Source organism: Lepidochelys olivacea (genome assembly GCF_965140295.1).
Source record: "Lepidochelys olivacea isolate rLepOli2 genome assembly, chromosome: 1".
NCBI lineage: Eukaryota > Metazoa > Chordata > Testudines > Cheloniidae > Lepidochelys > Lepidochelys olivacea.
In genome coordinates, this window is record NC_140411.1 from 219,523,620 (window position 1) to 219,550,884 (window position 27,265).

General features: G+C 45.6%; 1 protein-coding gene across 1 annotated transcript; it reads left to right on the forward strand.

Annotated features, from left to right (window-relative positions):
* Positions 1-1,696: 1,696 nt before the first annotated feature.
* FKBP4 (FKBP prolyl isomerase 4) lies at positions 1,697-26,929 on the forward strand. Its single transcript, XM_084644308.1, has 10 exons — positions 1,697-1,883; positions 7,729-7,873; positions 9,580-9,722; positions 19,357-19,477; positions 19,965-20,121; positions 22,164-22,254; positions 23,720-23,803; positions 24,708-24,893; positions 25,429-25,668; positions 26,235-26,929. The coding sequence occupies exons 1-10, from the start codon at positions 1,800-1,802 to the stop codon at positions 26,343-26,345; spliced, it is 1,362 nt and encodes a 453-aa protein (XP_084500434.1). The 5' UTR covers positions 1,697-1,799; the 3' UTR covers positions 26,346-26,929.
* The last annotated feature ends 336 nt before the right edge of the window (positions 26,930-27,265 follow it).

Here is a 27,265-nt window from a genome sequence, read left to right on the forward strand (position 1 = left end):
CTCCTCATTTGCACCAGTGCGCATGAGATCGGAAGTTAACTATGCCATATTGCAGCTATTGTGTATATTTACTTTCAAACAAGGCATTACTTTTTGTGGGGGCAAAACTGCAATAAATTGCAGGTAACATTTTACCCCGCAATGAATTGCCAGGAAAAGGCAGTCACAAAACAGTAGGCACAATTCACTGTAGCTGAAAAATTGTGCCTCCAAAAACAGAAGTCTGGCTAGCAAACATGCCTTTTAAGAGGGCGAGTCAGTGTTGCTATGAGAGTGTTTGCATTTCTTGTTTTTGTTTGTTTTATTTTAAAGTCACCATTTTCAGAGAGAGCACTAAACAGGAAAGTCAGGGAGCTGAGTTCTAGTCCTGGTTGTGCCATTTTCTCACTCTGTGACCTTGGGCACATTACATCTCCTCTCTATGCCTGTTTGTCTATCTGTAAAATGACCACAGACTTTAAGGCTAGAAGGGACCATTGTGATCATCTAGTCTGACCTCCTGCACATTGCAGGCCACAGATCCTCATCCACCCACTGCTGTAATAGATCCATAACCTCTGGCTGAGTTACTGACATCCTCAAATCATGAAAATAATTTTAAAGTTAAGACAACTAAATTTGGAAGAAAATTAGGGCTTTTCTACTACACTTAAAATGTTGTGGTAACGCACCGTCATACGGCTCCTCCTTTTTAAAGTACTTTGAGATGTATGGATGGAAAGTGTTATGTAATATATACATGTAAAATATGATGAATAATAGTTAAAGTGATTTTTAAATGCAATATTCCAGGATACCACCTCCTCTTCCCTGCAAAGAAAAAAGGGTGAAAAAAGGATTGAAAGAATTGAATTGGCTTCTGCTACCCCAGATCACTTGTAATTCTTTTCACTTTCAGGCAGAAGCCTCTTAACTGGTCCAGGGCGCAGACAGACAGGCATGCGTGTGAAATTTACAAGAACTGCCCAGTGGACACCTATGGCAATCGGGAATGACTGGCCGCAATAAGAGAGACAACCTGGGTGAGGTAATATCTTTTAATGGACTAAATTCTGTTGGTGAGAGAGACCAACTTTCATGCTTACACGGAGCTCTTCTTCAGGACTGGGAAATGTACTCAGAGTGTCACTGCTTAAACAAAAAGAAAAGGAGGACTTGTGGCACCTTAGAGACTAACCAATTTATTTGAGCATGAGCTTTCGTGAGCTACAGCTCACTTCATCGGATGCAAGCTCACGAAAGCTCATGCTCAAATAAATTGGTTAGTCTCTAAGGTGCCACAAGTCCTCCTTTTCTTTTTGCGGATACAGACTAACACGGCTGCTCCTCTGAAACCATTCAAGGTGAGATGGCCTGTTAAGATGTGTCCAGGAAGGAAAGAAAGGGGAGGAAGCAGCTGGGTGGGGGGTGGTTAGTGAGTTACAGATGTTGTAATAAGCCATAAATCCCCTGTCACTGTGCAGGCTGTGATTTTTAACAACACGGAGGACTCTCTCTCTCAGCTGCGGGACCCTTCATGCAGTGTGCACACACAGCCACAAAGCTTTGCTCGCCACACACCTGCCTCCGCTCTTCTCCCTCTTCGCGGCTCCCCGCCCCTAGGACTGTTAACCGTCGTTTTTCGTGCGCTTGTGCCGTGCGGACTTTCGACCCGGCCCCCGGCGCTCCCCTGCCTTTCACTAGAAGACCCTGCTGTCCCTCTAGAAACTTCTCAGTCCCGCCTCCTGTCGCTGCCGCGCCTCGCTCCTGCGCTGCTCCCCGCCGCCGCCTCCCCCCCCTGCTGCGGAGCGAGCCGCGCCATGACTGCGGAGGAGATGAAGGCGGAGGGGGCTCCCGTGGAGGGCGCGGACATCACCCCCAAGAGCGACGGGGGGGTGCTCAAGGTAAGGCGGGGGCTGGCTCGGCGGGGGGTCGGAGCCCGGGGACGCACGCGAGCGCCCCCCCCCTCGGGCCGGGCCGCGGGGGGGGGGTGGGGGTGGGGGGAAGGTGCAGCGCCGGGGCCCGCCCGGGCGGGACGCACCTGGCAGCAGCCGGCGCCTGGCCCCCGCCCTCCCCGCTCCAGAACTCGAGGCCCGGCTGCCGTGTGAACGCTGCCCCCGCGCCGCTTCTCCAAAGGCCGGGCGGGCACCAGGCTACCAGCCCGTCTTGCCGGGGGCTGGTACAGCCTCCGCGGCTACCTAGGAGCCTCTGCTCTTGCTGCGGTCCCTCCCGAGCGCGCGGCCACGTGCGTGTCTGCAGCCGGCGGGCTCCGGGGCGCAGCATAAGGGGCAGCGGCGGGCTCCGGGGCGCAGGCGCGGGGCCCCCTCCTCCCCCCCCGCGCCGCGCACAGACCGTGGGTGCATCGAATGGGTCCAGCCCCAGCCCCGCCTGGAGACTGGGAGGCAGCTGGAGTTGCACGTTACAAGGGATAGGGGCCCAGACACGCCCGTGGGAGCCAGATGCATCCCCGGGAGAGACTGCAGGCTACGTCTTTAGCTGGTGTAATGGGTCTGGTTCCGCAGAAATGCGAGGCGCTCTGCTGATTTACTGCAGTTGAGAAGGTTCCAGAAGGGGGTGCTCTATCTTGATGTGAACGGCCTCCCCCCAGACAAAGATGGAACACCGCATGCTTGGACCTCTAGTCACCTGGGGCCCCACCTCCCTGCTTTTAAAAAAAAAAAAAAAAAAAAAAAAAAAGAGAGGGGAGGCTGCTATATATCAATTTTGTACAGATTAGATGTGGGCTGTTGGCAAGCTGCAAATGCAGCCCTCAGCTGGGCCAAGTCCCTGTGCCCTTGCTTTAAGAGGCATGGCTTATTGCCAAGCTGACTGCAGTGGTGCTTCCAATCACTCTACCCAGAATGGCAGAAATCTGACTTCTCTTACTCTCTGAATTTACAAACCCTGTGTAGCTAGCTTTCTTGCTTTCTTTCTTATTTATTTATTTCATTTTTCTTTATTTGGTATTGCTTCTCCACTTTCTCCACCCAGACTGCGGAGTAGAGCCCTGTACAGGACTTTTTTTTCTTTTTAAATTCCACTTGCTCTTCCATTGTTTCTTGCATTTTTATCCCACTCCCACCCACAAAAATCTTAGATTCCTCAAGTCCCATAGGAGAGACCAATTCCCCCATGCTACTTAACAAAAAACCAACAACCCAAAAAACAGTCGGTTAATATAAATGGAATTCAGATGTATTTTTTTACATGGTGAACTGGTTAGAGGTTTAGTGTTTTCCTGCAAATTACTGCAGTCTGTTTCCCACCCCCACCCAATGCTGCCCACAAGAAAGTACTTTTTGTCCGTTCCCGCTATTATGGCAGCAGGACCCACGGGATCCCAGTCCCACTGTAGGGCTGTACTGCAGAATCCCTTTCAAAAGTCTGTTCTGGTGATCATGGTTAGTCTTGTTGAAATGTGAGCATGCTGGTCAGTCAGGGCACCCAGACACTGCACCATTAAAGACTATATGGAATGAAAGACTGTCCACCCTCCTTTTGGGCTGGGTGGATTTCCTTGGGTCTATCCTGCAACCAGATGTGTTAACGTAAATGTATTTGCACTAAAAGGGCATTACTCTCTTAGCCCCTGGCCTATCTATAGTGAAAACCAGTAGACTTTTAGCCTGCTTTCCCAGACCAGAGCTGACATGGATTTTTTTTCTTAAAACAAAATCCTGGACGACCTAGGGGATCAAGTGTGTCCTCCAAGAAGTGTTCTGTTCATGGAAACAAGGGCAGAGTCGGGCCTGTACACAGTTTTTGTAATGGGGAAGGGGGGTTCAGTCACATGTCATGGAAACTGCAGACACTTGCATGGTTTATTTGAAGTTTACATAGAGTGTATGGGGATGGCTAAAATGCAGTCACTCCATAGAGTTAGCTGCACAGCTCAGATTGTTGTGTCCTTTGACCCCCTCCCAGTGCATGATGCCTGTTAAGATTTTGAGATATGATGGATTTGGGTGACTGTTATTTCACAAACCATAAAATTCTACACTGGGGGTGGGGTTGGGGAGAGAAGGAAGAGTAGGAAAATAGGATTTTAACAAGATCATCAAAGTGTTCTCCTGCCAGGAGGGTATGGAGTGCTGAGCAGAGGAGTGCACCTGAGGGATGCTGCGTCACCACTTACTGCACTGCCATGGGCAAAGCAGCAAGCCACATACTTTCCCTCTCTGTTCCTGTGAAGGATGGTGCAAGATACAGCTCACCACAGGAGCAGCTCTCAGGTACAGGCTATGGACTCGAGTAGCCTGCTGATCCAGCCTTTGTGTCTGAGCTCCCACAACACAAGGCCATGGCTCAAGAACAGTACCTTTTGTCCCCACCCCAAGCTTTCCAGTGAGTGAAGGGAGTGAAACAGGACCTGAAGGAAGTGGTGGTTGTGAAAAAACTGAGCGAAAAGGAGAGATGGAAAGACAGTGAACAGAAGAGTCATGGCATCCATGCCACGACACGGTGTGAGGGAGACATGAAGTTCATCCAACAGTTTTTCAGGAGGCTTTTATTTAGAGAGAGAGAGAAAGACAGACATAATGGGCTCTCTTACATCAGTAGAAGTCCATGGAGTTATAATAGAATTGGAGCACCAGGCCCAGGCACTCCTATGAAGTCACTCCTGACCGTGTCTCCAGGGTGTGAGGGGAGTCAGTCCCTACTGGCCCAAATGCAGATACACTTTGGTAGGGATCATGGGCTAGCTGGCTGCATGAACTAGCATGAAGAGCACTGTGGTCTGCCTCTGTTCTTAATGCTATAATTCTGTAGTAGCTAAAGAGGCTCTAATAATTAGTCAAGGGGCTTTTGTGTATTGACTTAGGAGCAGCAGAATTGGGAGGGGTGAAACAATAGGATTTTCTCAGTGTTGGAGACCTGTCCAGATTCTTCAGACTGGCAGTTTGTGTGGCATAACCCCACTGAAATCAGCAGGCCTGACTCTGATCTCTCATACTGCAATTTTTCACTGGTAATAGCTCCCTAGATTTCACTGCGATTGTTCCCGTTTCTCAGCAGTGTTAGATTATAATCAGACCCAATGGCTGTACCTTGGTGTTTCTGGAAGTAGCCTAGGAGTTTGGGCCCGGCACATGGGCTTTTCAATAAATTAACCTAAAAATGAGAGCGTAAGGAGAAGTTTACAGTCATACTATGAATGGAAAAATTAAGGTTCTACTGGAAGGAAAATGTAAACATTTCATTCAGGGTAGGAAATTGACAACACTGTCAGGTATTGCAGGTGAAACTTGCTATTGTCCAAACTGAATGAAGCACAAAAAGTAAACCATACATAGGTTGTGCAAGGTCAGGCATGACTGATTTTTTTTGAGTGCCCAAGACGAGACATCTTAAAGGAACCTGACTCTTCAGAGTGGGTGCCCAGCACTTTCTGAGAGTGACCTCACTTCAGGGATATCTCAGATTGGCACCCCAACATCAATAGCCACTTCTGACAATTCAGATCTGGATTTTTTTTTTAAAGGGCAGGAGAGGGAAATCTAAATCTAAGATATACAATTGGTGACACCAAAGGCTACTTTCGTAATTTTCCAAGACCCAAAGACTATGTTTTATTTCCATGTACATATACTTATCTAAATCCAAAAATGGAGGCCTACAACCGTAGCAGTTGCTTGAACTTCTGTCTTTCTTGACTGATGTCATGAAGTTGTTTGTCTTAGTTCACCAGCAATTTTTTTTTTTTTTTTTTTTTTTAAAGCAACCCTCAGATTGGGTAGGAGGGATGGCAGCTATTGGCCATCATGTAGTGGCTCCCGGGCTGTATTTAGCCTTCAGGTTTCTCTCCTTATATAAATCTATACAAGTAAGGGATATTTTCCTCTTATAGCTGGCACTGGTGGCTTTCCATTATTATAACACTCTGTGTCAATTGCTGTAAGTCTGTCAGACTCTACCATTCTGGACTGAAACTTCCTATGCTTGTGGTCTACCTTAGGTGCTACAGTTCAGTCCTTTTCAAGAATAAAGCTGTTGGAGGGTCATGCAGTGTACATTTTTTTTTTTTTTTTTTTTTAGTTTGGGGGGGTAGGGGGATGTTTTCTGACAGTCGTAGTCTCCCAGTAGTTGGAAGAAGGAAGTCAAAATTTGGGTGGAAGATAGTCCTGTCTCCTACTGTTACAATGAAAATCTGTCCTGATTTATAATCTCTAGGGATAGTCTTCATTAGCACATGTGCAGGTGAGTTTGTACAGCTGTTGGCATTCTGGGTTTTGCTAGGCTGCACTGCACATGCACCTGTCTCCTCTGAACCTCCTGTAGCTCTCCAGATACAGCTGGAACACAAGCAAAATGGAGTGTTCCATTCTTCCCAAATACCCTCTGGCCTAGTTGAAGTGCTGGACTAGTTCTAGTTCTGTCTCCTCCGTTTGCAGACCTTCCTGGTTCCTATTACTGGGTAAGGCCTCATACCCTAGGAGGAAAGCAAGTAGAGGATCAGCGAGGTTGAAGGAGTTTACTGCTTGTCGAGCTGGGAATTGAGCCCAAGTGGCAGTGCTTCTTGGAAAGAATATGCCAAATCTGTGTATTTGGATATGTCTGCAAAATGGAGATATCCCCCCCCACCACCACCTTTACAAAGTGCTGTGAGTCCACGGATGAATGAGTACTCTGTAACCTAAGAGCTTTAACTCTGTCCCCAACTAGATAACACTTGGATTTGGGAATAGAACCCAGGCGTCCGAACTCCCCATCTAATGTTAGAACACGTCCTCACACAGAAAAAGAGAGGGCTTCTTTCTCATTCACTGCATGTACGCTTTAGTATAAAGTTCTACCTCTGTGGTTAAGACAGCCATAAAGCATATGCATAAGGAAACAGAATTAAGGTTTTGTGGATTACCTTATTTTTGGCACTTCCTAACTTTTGGGTGATGTCCCTTTAAAGTCCGGGGAATGAAAAGTTAGCTGATGGAGTGTCCCTTTTCTAAATAGGCACTATGCTGTGAAACAATTATGTAAGCAACTCTTTGGTAACATATTTAACAGTAGTTTGGTCAATGTTGGGATAGAAGTATTTCCATGAGTATGTCAGGGATTTCCTGTCAGTAGGGCTGAGAGGAAGTTAATCTCACTCATTCATGAAATAGGGAAAAATTGTGATGACCACCTTTCTCTCCCTGCCAAAATAACCCCCAGTGTTGGGCTAAAATGCTCTCTCCTAAACTTTTCCATTTTGGGTAAATCCTGTAGTTGGATTTACAGTTACCATGTTAAAAAAAAAAAAAAGACAAAAAAACCACCTCCATTGAAAACCTGATATTTTCACTTGCTTTCTTTCAGACAGTTAATGCATCTTTTAAGGATGCAATTTTCAAACTTGGTGCCTATAGTTAGGCTCCTAAATTTAGATGGCTCATACATATTTGGTTGCCTGATCTGTAGATTCAAAGCTTCAAAAATGTTCTTCGTCTTTCAGAGCAAAAAGTACACCTACCAACCCAAAATAGTTCAAATGAAAGAATAGCTTATTGTAGCCAGGTAGTATTTTAGGGTGAATAGAACACAGTAATGGTAGTAATCTCCCCAGTTGGTATTGTCAAGGAAATCTATATAGATACAGGGAAGCTGAGAGCTGTTTTCCCTAATTTCTAATCTAAAGAACAAAGCGTTACCTCTTAGGATAGTTTAGGCCTGCCTAGTGTTACACACATGGCAGAGTTGTGACTTTGTTATCCAAACTGTATTTTTTGTATCCAGCTCAGTATCACTTATTGAGCATTTCTTTCTCAGGTTATCAAGACGGAAGGAACTGGGACAGAGTCTCCCATGATAGGTGATAAAGTGACTGTCCATTATACAGGATGGCTTCTGGATGGCACAAAGTTTGACTCTAGCCTGGACAGGAAAGACAAGTTCTCATTTGACCTGGGGAAAGGTAATGTCCCATGTTTTGTGTTTAAGAGTCTGTTTGGCACCATTCACACTGAGGCTCCATGTATAATGATTGTGGCTCCATATAATTGTTCCATAATTGCACATTTTAAAGCTCCTACATAATTGTGCTCCAGGAACTAAATGTTAATTTTTTAAATTATTCAACAATTTTTGAAGAATGGAGTGTAGTCGATGCAGCAATGCCTACCTAAGGGTTTGTCTACATGGAAAGTCATTCCTGATTAATTCTGCCCAATTAACTTTCTGTATGAACATTCCTAGTATGGAATAAGAATGCCTTCTTTCAGTTTTTTTTAATGCACTTCCAGGGTGATTAAGCTAATTTGGAATAAGGCTCTCTTATTCCAGAATAAGATCACCCACATAGAAAGTTAATCATGAAAAACTATTCCCCTTTAAATAACATCCTATTGTAATATGGATTAATTTCCCCATGTAGAGAAGCCCTAAGAATGCACATGGTCTGAAACAATAGCTTAGATAAGTGAACTGTTACATTCATCTCAGTGGGGAATTCACCCTGAACTGTAATGATAACTTAAAATATCGACACTGGCTATTTCACTCCTTTCATCCTGGAAGAAACATCAAGCAAGCATGCCTATTTTTGGTGGTTGGATATTGGAGCAGGTTGCAGTGGGGCAGCTGTCAAACTGTGGAGGTAGAGAATGAGGAAACCAGCCCCTCTGCCCCTACACTTCTAAGTCATCCTTGGTCGAAAGGGACCAGGAAAGAAGAGAAGCATGCCTCAACTGTCTCCTTGATGCCAGAAGCCCAGTCACCTCTTCCACCATTTCAAAACCTCCAGCTTCTCCCAGACGTCTTGTTCCTAGCACTTACATTTTGTCAACCCAGAAATTTCAGCACAGTTAAAAATTAGGGGACAGGGTAAAATTGACTGCCCTAAAATAATTAACGCCAGGAATAGTGTACCAATTGGATATGGGGTGGTGAATAAGAGGGCTTGATGGTGCCATGTCGTCGGAGGTTCAGGCCCCTATTTGGTCTCTGGCTTCAGTCCCCTATTTGGTCTTTTCCCTCCTTTATAATTGTGTGTAACTTTATCTTTTTGGGGGGAGGCGTGGGTTGAGGGGAAGGGGTAGCGGGAAGAAGGCAAGTTCTAGGGATGTCTAAAGGAGTTAGTGCCCTAGCTGTCCTCAGCAGTAGCAGAGCTTCTTCTCCTAGATGTTTGTTTCATGTTGAAGGACATCTGGATAACATTTGTGCTGGCCTCTGCCAATTGATAAAGTACAAAGAGAAAGGACCATCATTGTGGATTGTCTGTTTTCAAAATATGAAAAATCTCACACTCTAAGACCTTCCTCTTCCAAGAGTTTATTATTATTATTTCACAGCACTTGGCAGCGTGACAGGAACTTCAGACACGCTCCCTGCTTCGGATGGCTTGCAGTCTGTGTAGACAAAAGATTGGGGGATGAGGGGAGCAACAATTTAGGGTTCAGCACTGTAGGCCAGATTTTGATTACTTCCACATTTTGACTTGAGTGGAATTAATCCTGATGTATACAAGCTGAAGTGAGAACAGAATCAAGTCTGTAGTTTCTATAAAGTGCCCAATCAACTTTTGGGTGTTTGTGTAAAATAAATATTAATAGTAATGACCAGTATCTCACACTTCTTTGATATGTGCCTACCAAGTGTATGACTGAGCTCTGATTTGTGCAGGTGAGGTGATCAAAGCTTGGGACATTGCTGTGGCAACTATGAAGATTGGGGAAATCTGTCGGATTACCTGCAAACCAGAATATGCCTATGGTTCTGCTGGGAGCCCTCCTAAGATACCTCCCAATGCCACACTGATTTTTGAGGTAAGTAGGGACTGTCATTGACTACACGTTGTATAAGAAAGATGGTGCATTTGCAGTAGAATGTAGGGAGTGCATCTTAACTCCACAAGGTGACGCTTATCTGTAAATTCACTTCATTAGCTTGGAAGACAGGGTAGTCCGTCAGTGGGAACAGAATGGGATGGTCCTTGCCCTCAGAATCCAGGACCATCTCCAAAGGGCTGGAGGAGAGAACTGTGTGACCTGTTATTATTCATCTGGTCTACGCTCTAGATCTGGTAGCAGACATCAGGGAGAATGACATAGAGGTGTAGCTCACTCTAGGGTAGGATCGAAGGCAGTACCTTATTGGCAGTCCAAAATAATACATTAAAAGTGAAATACTCCTTTATATAAAGTGGGAGAATGAGAAATCCGGGGTTCTGTTCCCAGCTGCCATTGACTTCCTGTGTAACTTAAGTTAGGGGGTTCTGTAAAATGTGAGTAAGGGCTGGTGTACACTGGGAACTTACATTGGCATAGCCACATCTCTCAGAGGTGTGGATCTATACCGGCATAATCCCCAGTGTAGACAGTGGTAGGTGGACAGAAGAATTTTTCTATCAATCTAGCTACCGCCTCTCAGGCAGATGGATTACCTGTGCTAACAGGAGAAACCCTCCCATCGGCATAGGTAATGTCTACACTGAAGTGCTGCAAGTTACTCTAGTGCTTTTTTACCTCAGAGGCATAATTAATTTTAGTAAAGCATTTACAAATTGTATATGTCTCCTATCGAAGGATCTTAACAGTGAAAGAAGAAAACTGGTTAAGATTTGAAGTAGTTGAAAAATGAAAGTTTAGAACCCACTTCCATTTTGCAGGGTTCAAATCAGACCTACTTTTCACTTTATTGAAACAACTATAAATTTTTCATTCACTCAAAAAGCCACTAACAGTAACAATGATAGGATAAATGTCTCTTCAAATCTTAGAGATAAGGTAGGTGAGGTAATATCTCTTATTGGACCAACTTCTGTTGATGGAAGAGACAAGTATTTGAGCTACACAGTTCTTGCTACAAAATTTCACACAACTTGAGAGACAGTTTAGGGTTTTTAAGTCTAAACCAACTTTGTTCCAAAATTGAGACGAGCTCTAATTGAGATGTTCACAGAGTTCATCAGTAGCATTAAAACAATGAATTGTAGTTCTTCTGCAAGAATGAAATATCTTGCTAATCCTTAAAGTAATGTAAGGGAGCAGTTGCAATGTGGTCCAGAGTATACTGGTGATCTGCAGAGATGGATCCACAAAGGGACTTGAGCTTTGCAATCATCAGTGTTTATTTAAAAAAAAAAAAAAAAAAATCCCTGGCATCCAAAAAGCCTGGGTTAGTTGCCTGTGCTCCTTATACAATGCATGGGGAAAGCTGCTTGTCAGATAGGCATTAGGCCAGACAGAGAGAGAAGGCCTCTGTAGTTTAGTGGTTAGGATATGGGAGACCCTGGGTCTAGTCCACCTACCCCAGTGACTATTTAATTACTCATTAAAAATGGAACAGCTTCAACAGGAGAGATGCAGAGAGGCCTACATCCGACTATCCCATAGTTTAGTGGTTAGGGCACTCAACTGAGCAGTGGGAGACCCCTGTTCAAATCCCTTATTTCCATTAGGCAGAGGGTGGAAATGAACTGGGGTCTCCCATGTCCCAGATGAGTGCTCTAACCACAGGACACAAAGCTATAAGGGAGGGACCACCACCACTTCTTAGTTTGAGTGGGCACTGATCTAGTGAGCATGCTCACTGCATTAGGACTCAAAAGTGAGGTAGGTGTGGGCAACACTTACCTTCCCCAGGTTCAAGGATCACATGAGGATTTAGACGGGGGATGGGCATCCAGACTTCTCAAGTGAGCGTGCAGCAGCGTGCCCGCCCAGAGGCAGGAACTTGGCACCTAGGGAACTTTTTCAGTGACACTTAAGTGCTGAGTGAGTTTAGGTACCTACAGGGTTAGGTGGCAGCCAAGCAGTGGTTTTGTGGATTATAGAGGTGCCTAAGTCCATTTGTGGATCTTGGCCTCAGTGCTGGCACTTTTCCCGTCCTCCTACTGCTACGGGTGTCCAGAATCTTTATTGCAAGCAGCCTGGAGGCCTGTAAAAGCAGTTGGAAACAGAAGGAGGCAACTTACCTGCCTCATGAGGAGCCACTCTTACATAAGAGGAAGTGGGAGCAGCCTTCAAATATTGGAGCCACCCTGGAATTAGAGCCTACCAGCCACCAAGACCAGAGGAGTGGCTGGGTGGGGAGGGAATGAAGTAGTTGGGCAACATATCTGCAGTGAGGGTGCGGAGTAGGGGAACAGACTGGACAGGAGGGGAAAATTGACTCGTGTCAAAAGGAACAAAACTTAAGTCGCTAAATCTTGTTCTTTGTATTGTAATTCTTCCTATCACAACTTTTTCCACGTGAGCAGTTGCTGCAGCTGCCATAAGGGAATTCTGGGTTTGTGAATAGAAGTGTGTGTGTACTGGGGGAGGGGGTGGAGTTGTTCCATGTGACCATCTTTCTATCCATGTGTTCGCCATACTTTGGGAAAGCTTTACCCTTGTTGGAAGGAATGTAGCTCCCTGCTTGGTTTGTGGGATGTTCTCAGCTGAACAGGAGAAACTTAGAATTTGAACTGAGATCCTTGCAAGTAAAAAATATTTTACATTTCTGTGGTGGTTCCCATCAGAGGGAGATGACTTTTTACAAAGTCATTAACATTATTCCATCTTACAGGAGGGAGGCGGGAGGAGAAGAGACACCAAAGCTAACAACTTGCCCACTGTCATAGCAATTCTGTGGCAGAGTGGGACTAGAACACAATCTCCTGCTCCCTGAAGACAATGCTGCCTCCCTTGTAAAAACACACAAAATGCCGTTTTGTTTTTTTCCCCAATTATTACATTCATTTATTTAAATGATTCATCATTAAGAGGCAGGAGTGCAGGTCAAACGGACTCTGGTTCTGAATTAGTCATTCATTCTAGTTTTTCTAGAGGCAAGGAGGTTTTACTTGCCTACTTAACAAGGGTGTCAGACTAACTAGTTCAAAGCATAGTCTATGTTAAAGTGTTACCGGCATAGCCTGTCTGTTGAGGGATAGGGGGAGTGTGTTGCTGACATATCTATGTGGGCAAAAAAACAAACCTAGTGTATATGCACCTATACTGGTATTAGTGTCTTCGGCTGGTAAAGCTTATTTTGCTTTGCTGAGCCAGCATAAGCTACATCAGCATAAGCAGTATAACTGTCTCTCTGCAAGAGGGCTTTGCTGCTTTAACTATACCAACATAGTTAATGTCAAGTTTTAAGCGTAGACCAGGCCAAAGTTCATACAGTGACTTCTAAAATGTAAAAACACTATAAAAGTATAGTCATTAGTTTGTCTTATTTAATGATCTTTTCAGTTCATCTTTAATGAAAAGTGGAGGCTGGTCAACACGGTTGAGAATGTAAATAAAATCTAGTGTGACATTTTCACATGTCTTTCCTTCACTCTCCCCTATTAACTTCTGCGCACTAAACCACCTGTCTGCATGGAGATATTTCTAGTGCAGAAGAATGATGGGGAGAGACTGTTGGGAGTGAGGGCTAGGTTGTAAAACCTTACTCCCAGTGATGAGCTTTTGCCCATGTGAGTAGGTCCACTGGAATTAACAGGGCTACATATGCAATTAATTGTTTTTGCTAATGGGAATAATGGGGTCACAATCTAGACCTAAAAGAAAGACCTGGCAATCATTACTCAGGATCTCTCCCTCCAGCTAATTGTGGTTAATTTGTATTAGGTTATTGGGCTATGCATGTATACAGTGTATTGTTCCCTATAATACATCTTTGTGTGTGTCTGCAAGTGCATGTACACACAAGCAGAATTATAAAGATAGCCTGAGAAAAGGAAGCTACCTTCAATGCTGGAAGGCTTAAACCTCCACTGTTACAGTCCTCTAATGCAGGGGTGGGCAAAGTTTTTGGCCTGAGGGCCACATAGAGTTTCCAAAATTGTATGGAGGGCTGGTTAGGGGAGGCTGTGTGTGGCTCCCGCCTCCGAAGCTCCCATTGGCCGTGGTTCCCCCCTCCCCCCCCCACGGGGCCCCAGGGACGTGGTGCTGGCGGCACCATGGGGGGCAATCCTGCGGGATCCAAATCCCTGAGGGGCCGGGTCTGGCCCACGGACCATAGTTTGCCCATCCCTGGTTTAGCTCAAGGCAGAGTCTCTGCATTTCACAAGAGTTCAACTTAGTGACCAGGTATGGGTTTAGTCATACTAGCTGCCAGCAATCATGTGTGGCACAGTTAAATATATAAGTGAGAAGATCCTGCCTCTATTTGAAACCAGCTCTGTGGGGCATCCTTCTATTAACCTCTTTTTGATGTTGGAAAATTTAAAATACAAGTTTATTCCAAAAAAGTATAATGGACATGTTCACTGTCAGTACAGTATGAATGAGTAGCAACAAGCATGGAGCATCTTTGATAGCATGAATGTGATCTGAAACACTTCCTCCTTACTTTCCTAGCTCATGAATATGAAAATCTGTGTCTCGCTCCTCTAGATGCTTTGAAAGAGAACTCCACATGAGATTGACTGTATTTTATTTACATAAATTTTCACAAGCTGAGCTCAGGTGTTCCGCTGCCATTCTACTAAAGTCCCCAATAACACAGGTATAGCTGAATCTCAGCCTTTCCCTAATTGCCCATGCTTCCTTAAGTGGGGATCTGTGTAACATGTTATGGTTATATAGTTGTGAATAAACCAAAAAAAATGCAACCCTTCATTTTATAGAAACAGCTGCCTGTTATTGTTATTAAAAGGCCTCTGTTTCTCTGGAAGGCTGCCCTGCACTCAATGCCCTTTCCTTCTCACTACTTTAAATAATGCCTTGATTCACCCTGCAGCATGATATAAGTGGCCTTGAATCACCCGTGGTGAAGCTAGAAGGTCCAGCTCCTCAAAGGTATTTAGGTGCCGAACTCCCATTGAAATCAATTAGAGTTAGGTGCCTAAATAACTTTGAGGATCTAGGCCGAAGTCTCTGTGGTGTCTGTGTTTCCAAGCCCAGATTATCCTTCCTAGCAGAGAGGTCTCCTCTTTTTCCCCCTCCAACAGCCAGCATCCCCAAGGTGAATACAAAGCGGAAAAGGAGGATGCTGTCAGCTGCCTCTTTGTCAACACTGGGGAAGTGGTTGTGTTGGGGGCAGGGGTGGAGAGGTGCACATCTTTCTTTCCTTCCTTCCTTGTGCAGTTTCCTAGCAGAAAATGATAGAGCCTTGGCCTGAGTTCATTTCTCCAAGCCAGGGATTCCCCCTTTTAAGGCAGGTCTGGGAGCATGTTTTGTAGTGTGAAGATTCCATCGCATACTTCCCTTCCTTCCCAGATGTTCCAGTGGGGGAAAAGGCAACAGGTTTCTTACCTAGAAACCATGCTCATTCCTGCACATTCATAGGAGCATTGGTCCAGAGGCTCTGATTTGTTCTGATGAGGCAATCAAAAGCCTGGGACATTGCTGTGGCAACTGAAGATTGGAGAAGTCTGTCAATTACCTGCAAAACAAAGTACTCCTATGGCTCTGCTAGGAGCCCCCCTAAAACACCTCCCAATGCACACATGATCTCCCTCCCCTCCTTGAGGACTTTCCTAACAAAAAATGATAGTTTTGGGCTGAGTTCATTCCTCCAGGCCAGGGATTTCGCTTTGAAAGAGTCCTTGGCTGGGTGACTCCATTGGAATGCACTGCTGTGGAGACCACAAGGTCTCTGCATGGATGTGCTTGTGGATTTGTAGGGATGTGCATGGTCCCTGGCTTGGAGCTGTGGTCTGTTCCCCCTGATGGAATGTCTGGGGAGGAAGTTTACGATGGAATCCTCATAAATCTCCTCCCTCTTTGCCCCATCATGTGAGTGCCTCCCTCCCATGGTAAAAATCTGCCTCAGAACATTTAACCTGGTTTATATCCCCAGGAGGGACTTTGATAAGAATACCAGTTGCATCAAGGAGATGAGTTTGTATTCCTCCCCATCCCACTGAAAAATGCTGCATTGTTCTGATCTACTAGCTCAAAAAATAAAATTGGCCCACTGTCTTGTATACCTTAAGGCCCAGGAGCCAACAGTACCCCACATCCTCTCCAGGCACTGTGGGGATACCAGATCTCTCTGACTGAAATGTTTTTTTGCAGTTTATTCATGCAAAAAGAGAAGTAACATTAAAGCTCTGGTGAGAAAATCATTGTAATCATTTTAAGTGGCTCAGCTTGATTCTAACCCACTAAAGACTGCAAATACACTACAGCTTTTCTGCCTGGGAAGAAATGTGTTTGATCTTCCAAATGCTTGTGCTGAGCAGCCTGGGAGGCTGAAATAAGTTCCAGTAATATGATGCAAATGACTTTCCTGAGAGCCTTAGGGGAGAAATTCCAAAAGGCAACTGCTTCTCTTCTGAACTGAAGTCCACTTTTCACTAACCTCGGCCTGCTCCTTCCTCTCCTCTGCTTCCTCTCACTGCTGTTATGCCTCAGACCATCGCCATATTTGGGGTCGGGAAGGAATTTTCCTCCAGGGCAGATTGGAAGAGGCCCTGGAGGTTTTTCGCCTTCCTCTGTAGCATGGGGCATGGGACACGGGTCACTTGCTGGAGGATTCTCTGCTCCTTGGAGTCTTTAAACCACGATTTGAGGACTTCAATAGCTCAGACATAGGTGAGGTTTTTCGGAGGAGTGGGTGGGTGAAATTGTGTGGCCTGTGTTGTGCAGGAGGTCAAACTAGATGATCATAATGGTCCCTTCTGACCTTAGTATCTATGAATTCCCTTTTCTGTAGGGAGGGGCGAATCCCTTCCTTCAGTATCTCAATCAGAAAGTCCCAGCTCCCCTGCAGTGACATCACATGCCATGGAAAAAAGAGGGAGAAACACACTGCATTCTGGAAGAGGGTTAGTGGGAAACAGAAATGAAAGTGCCTTCTCATGACTGGCTTTGTACACAGTAGGTTCAGGAGTGTGCAGTTGGAGATTGAGCAGCTGTCTCCTCACCCCGCCAGCATCTGGCACTGGTCACAGGCTGCAGTCATTTCTCATTTTTCCCTCCTCCTGCCAGATTCAATATGTATTCGAAAGTAAAACAGAGAGGGCTAGGACAGTGTGAGAAAAAGCTAGATAGATATATGCTAGCATAGGGTTTTGACTTCTTTACGGAACCAGGGACAGAGGCTTGTCATCAGCAAAGTGTTGTGGAGTAAGTTGGCTTGTCCTAGTCTGGTCTTTCTCCCATTTCTCTTTGGTCAGAGTGTTAATCTGGGATCAGGAGCCCAAACAAGTTGAGAAAGAATTAACTGGAATCAGAGGCTGATCACAGCTCAAAATTATCCCTTAAAAGAAAGTCCCAAGAGAGAAGTCTCATCAGATTGTGCAAGTAGAACAGTGTTCTGTTGTTTACAACTGTCAACACCTTTCCAGATCCAGACATTCTGGTCTGTTCTGTGGGACTCCACCGCGGTGACCTTGGGCAAATTCGTTTGCCATCTTAAAACAGGGTGCATTAGTCTAAACAAGGCTGATTATAAACAACTGTGTTGCTCATTTATACTCTTTGTTTTTACCATCAGTCTCACTACAGCATGTTTATTGGTCAAAACAACCTCTTGTTACCACTGTCATAACATAAGACTTGCCATAGGCGATCAGATTGCTTGTCCATCTAGTCTGGTATCCTGTTGCCAACAATGACCCAAGACAGGTACCTCGGGAAGAATTATCAATTCTTAAAAATCTGGAACTAGACTCTCATGCCACACTATCATTGAGAACTCAGGTTCATGTTCCATCCAGGTCAATTTCCAATTGTTTGCGTTTCCCTTCCAGCCGCCTACACGCTCAGAGTCGGTTTGGCTTCACCCTTCTCTTCTCGGTACACCTGAAATGTAGTGTTTCCCAACCTGGCCCCCTTCACTTCAGGGTGGGCAAGGCTAGAGAAGAACATGGATGGAAATAAAATGAGAGCAGCAAGGGTGCTAAGGCCTAGGAGAAGGATGATATGGAGGATGGGGGACCCGCATTCACCAGTCCATCACAAGGGGAGAAGGAGGGCAAATGAATATAGGTTGGGAATCACTTGAGTTCAGCTGAGATAAAGCTGGACTGAGTCTCATCTCTGTCTAGACCCCTGAAGAGCTCTTCCTGGGTTTCCTTTGATCCCGTGGGACCAGCCCCTTGGAATCTGTCTCAACTGGGGCTCCAATCCTGTGCCTATTGAAGTCAATAGGAGTTTGTTCATTGATGCCAGTGAGAGCAGGATCAGGCTGCAAGTGAGCAGCTTGCTTCAGCTGACATAGCTGCACTTGATGTTTCTGCATGTTCTCCCTCACTCCCTGCTCTCTGTGCCCATCTTTCCCATTTCTACCTCTTCTTTTTAGTTCATGTCCAGCCCTGACCCAGTTAACATTTCTGTTCCCTCTAGAGTCCTGTCTGAGAGCAGGTCCTGGCCATGCCCACTCGTAGTGCACTGAGTTCCAGCGCGTTACCTCAGTGCCAAAGCAGCAACCATGAGCAAGTCCATCAGGCTTTAAAATGCTAGTCTTTAATGTTGTCTCTGCTGTGTTGCCTGTGTTCCAAGGGGTTTTTGATGTAAACGCTCCCCCCTACCCTCTCCCACACAAATACACACTGCTTTTAAACAGCCTGTGGAAGGATGAGGGCTGGATCTCGCCCAAAGTGTCATCCTGACTTCACACAGCATCATTGTTGTCAGTTAAACGGTACATGGAAGTCAGAACTGTGTGATCACAAAGCTTGTTAATGGTCCATAGTATTCAGGCTTTTATGTTCTTTAGAATCATAGAATATCAGGGTTGGAAGGGACCCCAGAAGGTCATCTAGTCCAACCCCCTGCTCAAAGCAGGACCAATTCCCAGTTAAATCATCCCAGCCAGGGCTTTGTCAAGCCTGACCTTAAAAACCTCTAAGGAAGGAGGTTTTGGGGGCTTTGGGGGCTTCCAGCCACTAGAGGGCTAGATATAATCACAAACACCTGAGCTGCCCTGACTCCATTTTGCAGAAGGGCAAGTGCACTCATAGATACTGAGGTCAGAAGGGACCATTATGGTCATCTAGTCTGACTTCCTGCACAACGCAGACCACAGAATTTCACCTATTAGGCCTATTTACCACGAATATTTAATTACCAAAACCATGTTATCCCATCATACCATCTCCTCCATAAACTTATCGAGTTTAATCTTAAAGCCAGATAGATCTTTTGCCCCCACTGCTTCCCTTGGAAGGCTATTCCAAAACTTCACTCCTCTGATGGTTAGAAACCGTCGTCTAATTTCAAGTCTAAACTTCCTGGTGGCCAGCTTATATCCATTTGTTCTTGTGTCCACATTGGTACTGAGCTTAAATAATTCCTCTCCCTCTCCGGTATTTATCCCTCTGATATATTTATAGAAAGCAATCATATCTCCCAGCCTTGGTTGTCTGATGCCTGAAACATACAGTCCTTTATGGGCAGCAGGATTTTCAAAGGCCTCTCTGCTGTGGCTTTTCCTCTCATGACTAGAGACTGAACTCCATAAGAGCTCTGTATTGACACTACAGGAATTAATGTAAGGCTGTCCTTTTCTCTGCAGATAGAGCTGTTTGAGTTTAAGGGAGAGGATCTCACAGAGGATGAAGATGGCGGAATAATCCGAAGAATCCGTACGAAGGGCGAAGGCTACTCCAAGCCCAACGAGGGAGCCTTTGTAGAGAGTAAATCTCTTTCAGGGGGCAAATGCAGGACTATTAAAGGAGGTTGCCTTGTGCGTGGGTAGCAGGAGCGATGGCTGGCCACTAGGTAGCAAAGGAGCCATTCCAAAACCACCTCTCATTCTGCTGCTGGACAGCTTTTATCCTTCTACCAGAAACCTGACTTGGGGACTCAGGAGGCTTTGTAGGGCTGCCCAGGTGCCCACCCTCCTTGACAAGAAGAGCCAGACATTTTTCAGGAAGATAGAGAGCATGGGGAAGGTTCTGACATTTGTTCAGTGTTGCACAAAGAAGAAAACCCAGATGTGCAAGTGAAAGGGTTTATTGGGTTTAGCACCAGATGTTACATTTGCTGCCCAGACAGTCTTTTTAAGGGGAAGAAGTTGCTTAGTACAAGGAAGCCTGGCATTCTCCTGGTTCCCTCTGCTAGCTTCTCTCTTGTTGCTCTAGATACCCTCTAACCTGCCTGTGGGATTTTTTTGTATCTCAGTACAGCTAGAAGGTCGACATGGAGATCGAGTGTTTGACGAGCGGGAGTTGCGGTTTGAGATTGGAGAAGGAGAAAATTATGACCTTCCTCCTGGCCTGGAACAAGCAATTCAGAGAATGGAGAAGTCAGAGGAATCTGTGGTGTATCTCAAACCCAGGTAAGCATCTGCTGAACTCCAGTAGTTTCACTAGACCAGTGGTTCTTAACCTGGGGTGCATGCACCCCCTGGGGGGTGCAAGATGCCCTTTCTGGGGGTGCGAGACATGCCAGATTTTCTTAGAAGGTAAATCATCGAAAACACAAATTAAGCACAGGCACATAAGTATAACTCCTTTGTTTCATCAAACCTATGTGTTTGATAACATTATACATTTTTTTAACGATTACTGTAATATACAAACAAAAAATATATCTAGGTTTAAAGAACTGACCTACTTCAACGATTTTTGATAAAGCGTGCAAGAACATATTTTGATTTTTATAAGGAGTGCGAGAACATATTTTGAGAACCAAAGGGATGCATGCAGGCTGAAGTAAAGGTTAAGAACCACTGCACTAGACTATGACTGTGGCCCCAGTACTTCTGTCTTTTGATTATTCTGGGCGTGTTTGTAGCTCAACGGAGTGGGTGTGTTTTTCTGATTAGTTTAGTTCTGCCCCCTCACCCCCCAAAATACCCTGGTCAAAATTTGGATGGCCCCAGAAACCTGATACCTGGGAAGTATCTAGCTAGCTGAAACTCCGGTTGAAGAAGCAGCCAAACTGGAATGTGGGTGGACATGGACTGCATTCCGCACTGTTGGGGTGGAAAAGTAGCATTGGCTAAAGAGTTCATGTAGGAACATAGGGGTTGCTGTACCAGAACAGAGCGATAGTCTAGCCATCTTCAGGGGCTAGGGAGAGGTGTAAAAACCACATGCTGCTCCTAACTATTCAGCACAAAACTGTGGTGGTCAATGCCTTCCTGCCCCCCCGAGAGTTATTATGCTCTGAAGCACTTGGATTCACAGCCATTGTCATTTTCATCCCAGCCCTTGGGACTTCACATGCTGTTCCTATTTGTATAAATGTGCATGCCCTTTATTGACTCTTAATAAGCTGTTTACCTCAGTAATACTCAGCGTACAGTGATGCATGTGAATGAGCTGGGGGTAGAGGATGGCCGTTCTTGAGATCAGCCTTTTGGCCAGTCTGATGTGAGAAAATAGCCAGCTCACAGATGCTCAGGTTAGGAGAGAGGCTGTTAGAAAATCCCTTTGCTGATAGAACAGCTATGAACATTTTGTGAGGCCTTTGGGGAGAAGAAAGAATCTCTCTGCTTTCTCCGAAACAAGACCAGTTTCTGTCCAAACCCTGCATCCACCATGGGAGCTGTTTCGAAGATACACATTCTTGTGTGAGCTGAGAATGGCTGGGCCTGGAATATGGAGAGCCAGCTACTGCAGCTTTTTTGATGGTCCTGCATGTAAGTAGTAGTTCCCCTTTCCAAGGAAATAAGACAGATTCTCTGTGGAAAGGGGGAGATGCAGGCTTCATAGCAGGATTGCAAGCAAGAGAAAAGTTTGTCCTCCGTTTCCTGCAAGCCCTGGCTTGTTTTAGGTTTTGAAATATTTTAATGAATCTAGTGCTAGTGAATGGTGCAGGTTAAACAGCAGTTGGGACTAGAGTCCTCTGTTTATTCTCAGAATGGATAGAGAACAGGCAGCAGCTAGACATGCTCATCCAATCCGACATGCTGGCACCTGAGCTTGAGGGACTACCTTCAGATGGGAGGAGATAGCTCAGTGTCCAAACTCATTAAATTCTTGGCCTCACAACAAGAGAGGCATCTTGTGCCAGTTACCAGTAGTTTTATGGTGTGGTCACATCCACTAGGAACTTAACTGAGACCAGCAAACTCATTTCATAGAGGCCATCTAACAGCCATGAGATGGTAACGACTTCGGGTGGCTGCTGACCCAAAATCGATACAAACTGGTAACCTATAGATGAAAGACTTTGCATTCCAATCCCACACAGTCACCCCGGCCGCACCCCTGCTGTTTTTAGGCAAAAACTGCTTGTGCCCTTGTGTATTTGGTAACACTGAGCAAAATGCGAATTTGGTGCATCTATATAGGCATGTTCTCTTGGCTTCTGCTTCCCTAACAGAGAACAGGTCTAGCTGGATTCTTTAGAAGCCACTTATTTCTCTTACAGCTACGGTTTTGGGAGTGCTGGGAAGGAGAAGTTTCAGATCCCTCCAAATGCAGATCTGCAATATGAAGTGAAACTGAAAAGCTTTGAAAAGGTAGGAACAAAGGGATGAAGTCCTGTTGGGATGGGGAAAGGGGTGTGTGTGGATACAGGCTCTGCCTGAGAGAGCAGGAGGAAGAGGTGAACTTTGATCAGCTGAGGATGGGAAAAATAATAAACCTATGGAAGGTGAAGTGGGAATAGGAATCCTTGGACGAAATCCCCTATATTCTCAGTGGACCCACATCTGCTTTGAGCAGCATCTCTCCTGCTGTAATCCAGTTCCCTCATGCTCAGTGGCAATACCTCCACCCATTCTTCCATGCCTTCCTTCCTCTCCTTACCCCATAAAAAGATGCAGCACATACTGATTGATTTCTGTAATGCTGCCTGCAGTGACTCAAGAGCCTGAGTACCAACCTCAGGGCAGACTGTTAGGAAGAAGGGCACAAACCCCAGACTGGTTGTGAGTTTATACTTAGATTTCCCTAACCAATTATCAAGTGTAAACTCCTCAGGCACTATAACAGCCCTAAGCATGGCGTCACAGACAGTCCCCTTGGGTACTCCAATCCATTTCACCACCCAGGTGAGCGTACTTTTGTGGTAGATCGTCCCTTATACCAAGAATCACAGCAATATTCAGGTCACTCCCAATCCCAAAAGACCAGTCACTTTACCCCATATCAGTTGTACCTTAGATCTCACACCAAAGACAATACCTGTAAGCAATTCTATAATAAACTATCTAAAGATTTATTAAGTAGGAAGAGGAAACAAGAGTTATTTACAAGGTTAAAGCAGGTAAAGAGATACACAAATGAGTTAAAATCTTAAGTTTTGAAAAGTAATAGAAGTTTCTATAATAAGCAAGCTCTACACGACCTTTAGAGCTAACCCAGGTTAAGCACTGGGGATCTCTCACTTACGCCTAGTAAACCTTGCCCCCCACAGTTCAAGCAGCATAGATTTCCTTCTTTTTGGGGTTTGATTCCTCTTATCCTTTGTGCTCTGAGGTGCAAGCTCAGCATCTTCACAGGGAGAGAGGGGTGAAGAGGCAAAATAACAAACATCCGTTGTCCTCTTTATCATCCCACAATAGTATGTCTGGTGTCAATGGACCTTTCCCATTGGGTAGGATGTAACCTCTTCTGTTGGAGATCAGCACTTTACACTAGTTAATGTCTTTCTCGTGTCTGGTGATTTACACAGTCACAGAGGCTCACAATACAAGTGTTCAAATATTATCTTCCAGTACGAGATACAGATGTTTTAAGTGAGATTAACGTCTACAACAACTCACAAGCATTTAGTAAAGTGTAAACACTGAACACAATCTTACAATTCTCATACCTGTTTTAACAATACTAACACACAGTTGAGCCAGACTGATTCCAGCTCTGTATTTGTCAGTGTTGAGTTGAGACATGGATACCTTGGCATGAACTGGCACCTGGTCTGCCAGCATCACAGTTTCTTCCAGTATCTGATGGATGACTGAACTGTTTCTGTCTGGACAGGCTAAGGAATCTTGGGAGATGAATACAGAAGAGAAGCTGGAACAAAGCTCCATTGTGAAGGAGAGAGGCACCCAATATTTCAAGGTAAGTTAGAGTCCTCCCTGCGTGTGGTCAGCATTGCCCAGTCCCTGCTACAGGTCAGTATTGGTGCTGGAGAAGACCCTGTTGCAGGGCTGTCTCACACATTGATGGCATGTTGCATGCAATGTGCTGCTGAAGATAGGGGTACTTATCTTAGTTTTTTCTCGGATGCTGGAGGATGGGCCTTGGAGGTTTTTTTGTCCTGTTAGGGAGCTCTCCTTAGTGTCTATTCTGCACTTTCCCTGGGGACAAAGAGCTGGAGGTGGAGCCTTGCAAGGTGTACCCACTTGGTATTTTTCTCTCTTATATGTCTGGGGTTAGTGACCCTGGGGCTTTTGCAGCTCTACAGGGAGTTCTCCTCTGTGCAGGAACAATGTGGCAAAGCTACAATGCTTGAATTTGCTGCTATGAGACAGTGCTGCACATGGGCAAGGTTCTGCCCACCGAGGGGGGCCTGAAGCAGCCATGTTACAGCTGGGGTCGCCAGGAGGAGTTTTAGCTGTCATGGCTGCTTTCTTCTTGGGGGCTTTCATGGCACACATGCCAGAGTGGTAGCTGCACTACGCTCAGAGAGTACAGCATGCTCCCTGCTCTCTGCATCTAACCAGTTGCGGCAGTGGGGGGACAGTGGTGTCCTGTCTTTCCCTGCTCTGTTTCAGACATCTGGCACTCATGGGGGACTGTGCTCCCCAGTGGGATTCTGGCCTGTTCCTGTGATTTGTGCACAACCACCCAGAAGCATATTAGTATGTGATTTTGTCTTCACGTACAGCACTTGTGTGGAGTTTGGCCACAGAAAATTTTCTCTGTTCACCTTAAGGTAGCTGTTCCTGGGTTGAAAAAGGGAGTAGGGAGTGTTGTGAAGAGGAGGGTGGAGCTGGACTAACTCCAACTTTATTGACTACAGGAAGGGAAGTACAAACAGGCAACATTACAATACAAGAAGATTGCATCCTGGCTGGAGCACGAAACAGGCTTCTCTGAAGAGGATGATGCAAAGGCCAAGAGCCTGAGGCTTGCTGCCCTCCTTAACCTGGCCATGTGCCATCTGAAGCTGAAGGAGTACTCACTGGCCTTGGAAAACTGCAGCAAGGTAACAAGGTTTTATACACCCTAGTGAGCAAAGTAGGCAGAGCATCTGGATCTTGCTGTAACTAGCTGGGCAACAGAAATCACTGTGGTGGGTTTGTGCCTCTCTTACCCTGCGTCCACCCCTGGGAAGGGCCAATATATCAAATTCCTCAATGGAAATTATTATTCTTTTCCATCTTCGTTCCCTGGGGGGGATTTTTTAATAGCTTCTTGTTTGAGAATCTCTAGGCACTTTAGAAAGGAAGGTAAGCTACACTTTACAAATAGGGAAACGGAGGTACAGAGAAGTTAGATGACTTACCCAAGGTCACACAGGAAGCCAGTGACCCAGCCAGGACTAGAACCCACATCTCCTGACTCCCTGTCAGATGCCCTAGTTGCTAAACCACACTGCCTCCCTTTGTCTTACCAAGCCCAGAATTCCTGGAGTGTTTACCCTGTAAAATAAGCAAGCTCATCCCTTAAGTGTCTCCTGCTGATTGTCTGGCTGTATTTCCTGAAACCAAACTACAGCCTGCTGCTCCCTTCCTATCCAGGCGCTTGAGTTGGACAGCAGCAACGAGAAAGGCCTTTTCCGGCGTGGCGAGGCCCATCTAGCTGTCAATGACTTTGAATTGGCCCGGGCAGATTTCCAGAAGGTGCTACAACTTTACCCTAGCAACAAAGCAGCCAAAGTGCAGCTACTAGCCTGTCAGCAAAAGATCCGGGAGCAGCATGAGAGAGAGAAGAAGATGTATGCCAACATGTTCCAGAGGCTTGCAGACAAGGGTGCCAAGGTAAGTGGTAGCACACCGCAAAACTCTGGGAGAACTGAATGGATACATGCGGGAAAAGAGGCAACAGGGATTGGGGCATTCTGCTTGCCATCTTCAGTGCTGCCAGTGGTACAAAGGGAGGACTCCCCAGCACCGCATCTGCAGAGAATGGAAGCAGCCCTCTGGTACCATGTTTGGCCACGTTGTCAGAGCCAAGCAGCACAGGGAGTTGTGTAGATTGGAAATGTTCTTTTACAAATCCTCGTCATTCAGAGCCAAAATAGAGTCGGAAGCATGTGCATGTTGTTGCTCCCTGCATGACCCGGGCCTTGTTTAGGAAGCACTGCAAGAAGCACCTCTTTGCCCAGGCCTCCCTAACTGCACTTGTTTTCCTAGCTAACTGATAAAACTTTAGGGAAGCAGGGTGCATGGTCTCTGCATGAGAGAGCCTGAGTCTCAGCTGAGCCCCTTAGGGAGCCCAGATATCCTGCTGATGAGCACCAAATTAATCTCTGTTATAGTGATAAGCTGCTGGAATGGGGAAGGGGTAAACGTTTCGTTCAGTTTTTTCATTGTCTCCCATGTAGCCAGAAGCTGATACCCTCCAGACCAGTGGCAGCTGTAAAGATGACACAACCATGAAAGAAGACAAACAGAACGGAGCCGAAGATAAATCACAAGTTGATGCAGAAGCATAAAAACAAACCCAATTCCATTAGTTTTGTAAACTGAAGAATTTCCAGTGAATTAGACCTTTATTTTTCTATCTGGTTGGATGGTGGCTTCAGGGGAGCAGAGGCTGGGGCCACGACACCGCAGTCATTTACAGCTTCATGTGTATGTCTATGTAGGAAACTCGGTGGTGGCCCAGATCTGGTGTAATCCTAGGGACTTTATTTATTCATTCTAGCCCTCTGTTGTTGTCGGGAGGTCTGTCAGGATTCCTTCTGCTCAGTTTCATTTCACTCTGCCATTGGTGTGTCTCTTGTTTTGTGGTCCCAGCTCATTCTAATCCCAGTCCTGCTTCCTAAACCCATTTGATTTTTTCTTTTAAAGCAATCTGCCTTTCCCGAGAGAGTCCTCACCTGAGAGACTTATGAACAAATCACTGCACCGAATTTTTCCGCCTCCACCTTGCTCCTTGCTGTTGCCTCTGTTAAAGCAGAGACCCCCTCCCATGAGTAAGTGTTGTAACCCTCCTTCTATGCCTGTTCTTTGCACATTGCTGAAGGTGAAGACTGTGAAGTCAAAGCTTGAGCAATAAAGCAGAAAAACTCCCAAAGGTCAAATTTGTGTTTTTAAGCAGGATGTGCACAGCTCTACGAAAGGACTTGATTCTCCCAGCGTCCCCAAACTATACCAAGCCTTCCCAGTCATGCAGCTGCATCTTAGCCATGGTAGTTTTAATGAATGCCTGTATTATACAGTGTTCACTACATTCACTATTATAAAAGATTTGCTCTCTCCAGCCACTAATTGCAAGGGGAAGAAATGCATTTCTCACTGTATCTAGAAATACTGGGAGTCCGGTTTGAAAGCAGTGCCCTCAGCTTCTGCACATGGCATCTCTATTCATGGGAGCATTGTCAACAAACTCAGTTTCTGAAGCACCTAGCTG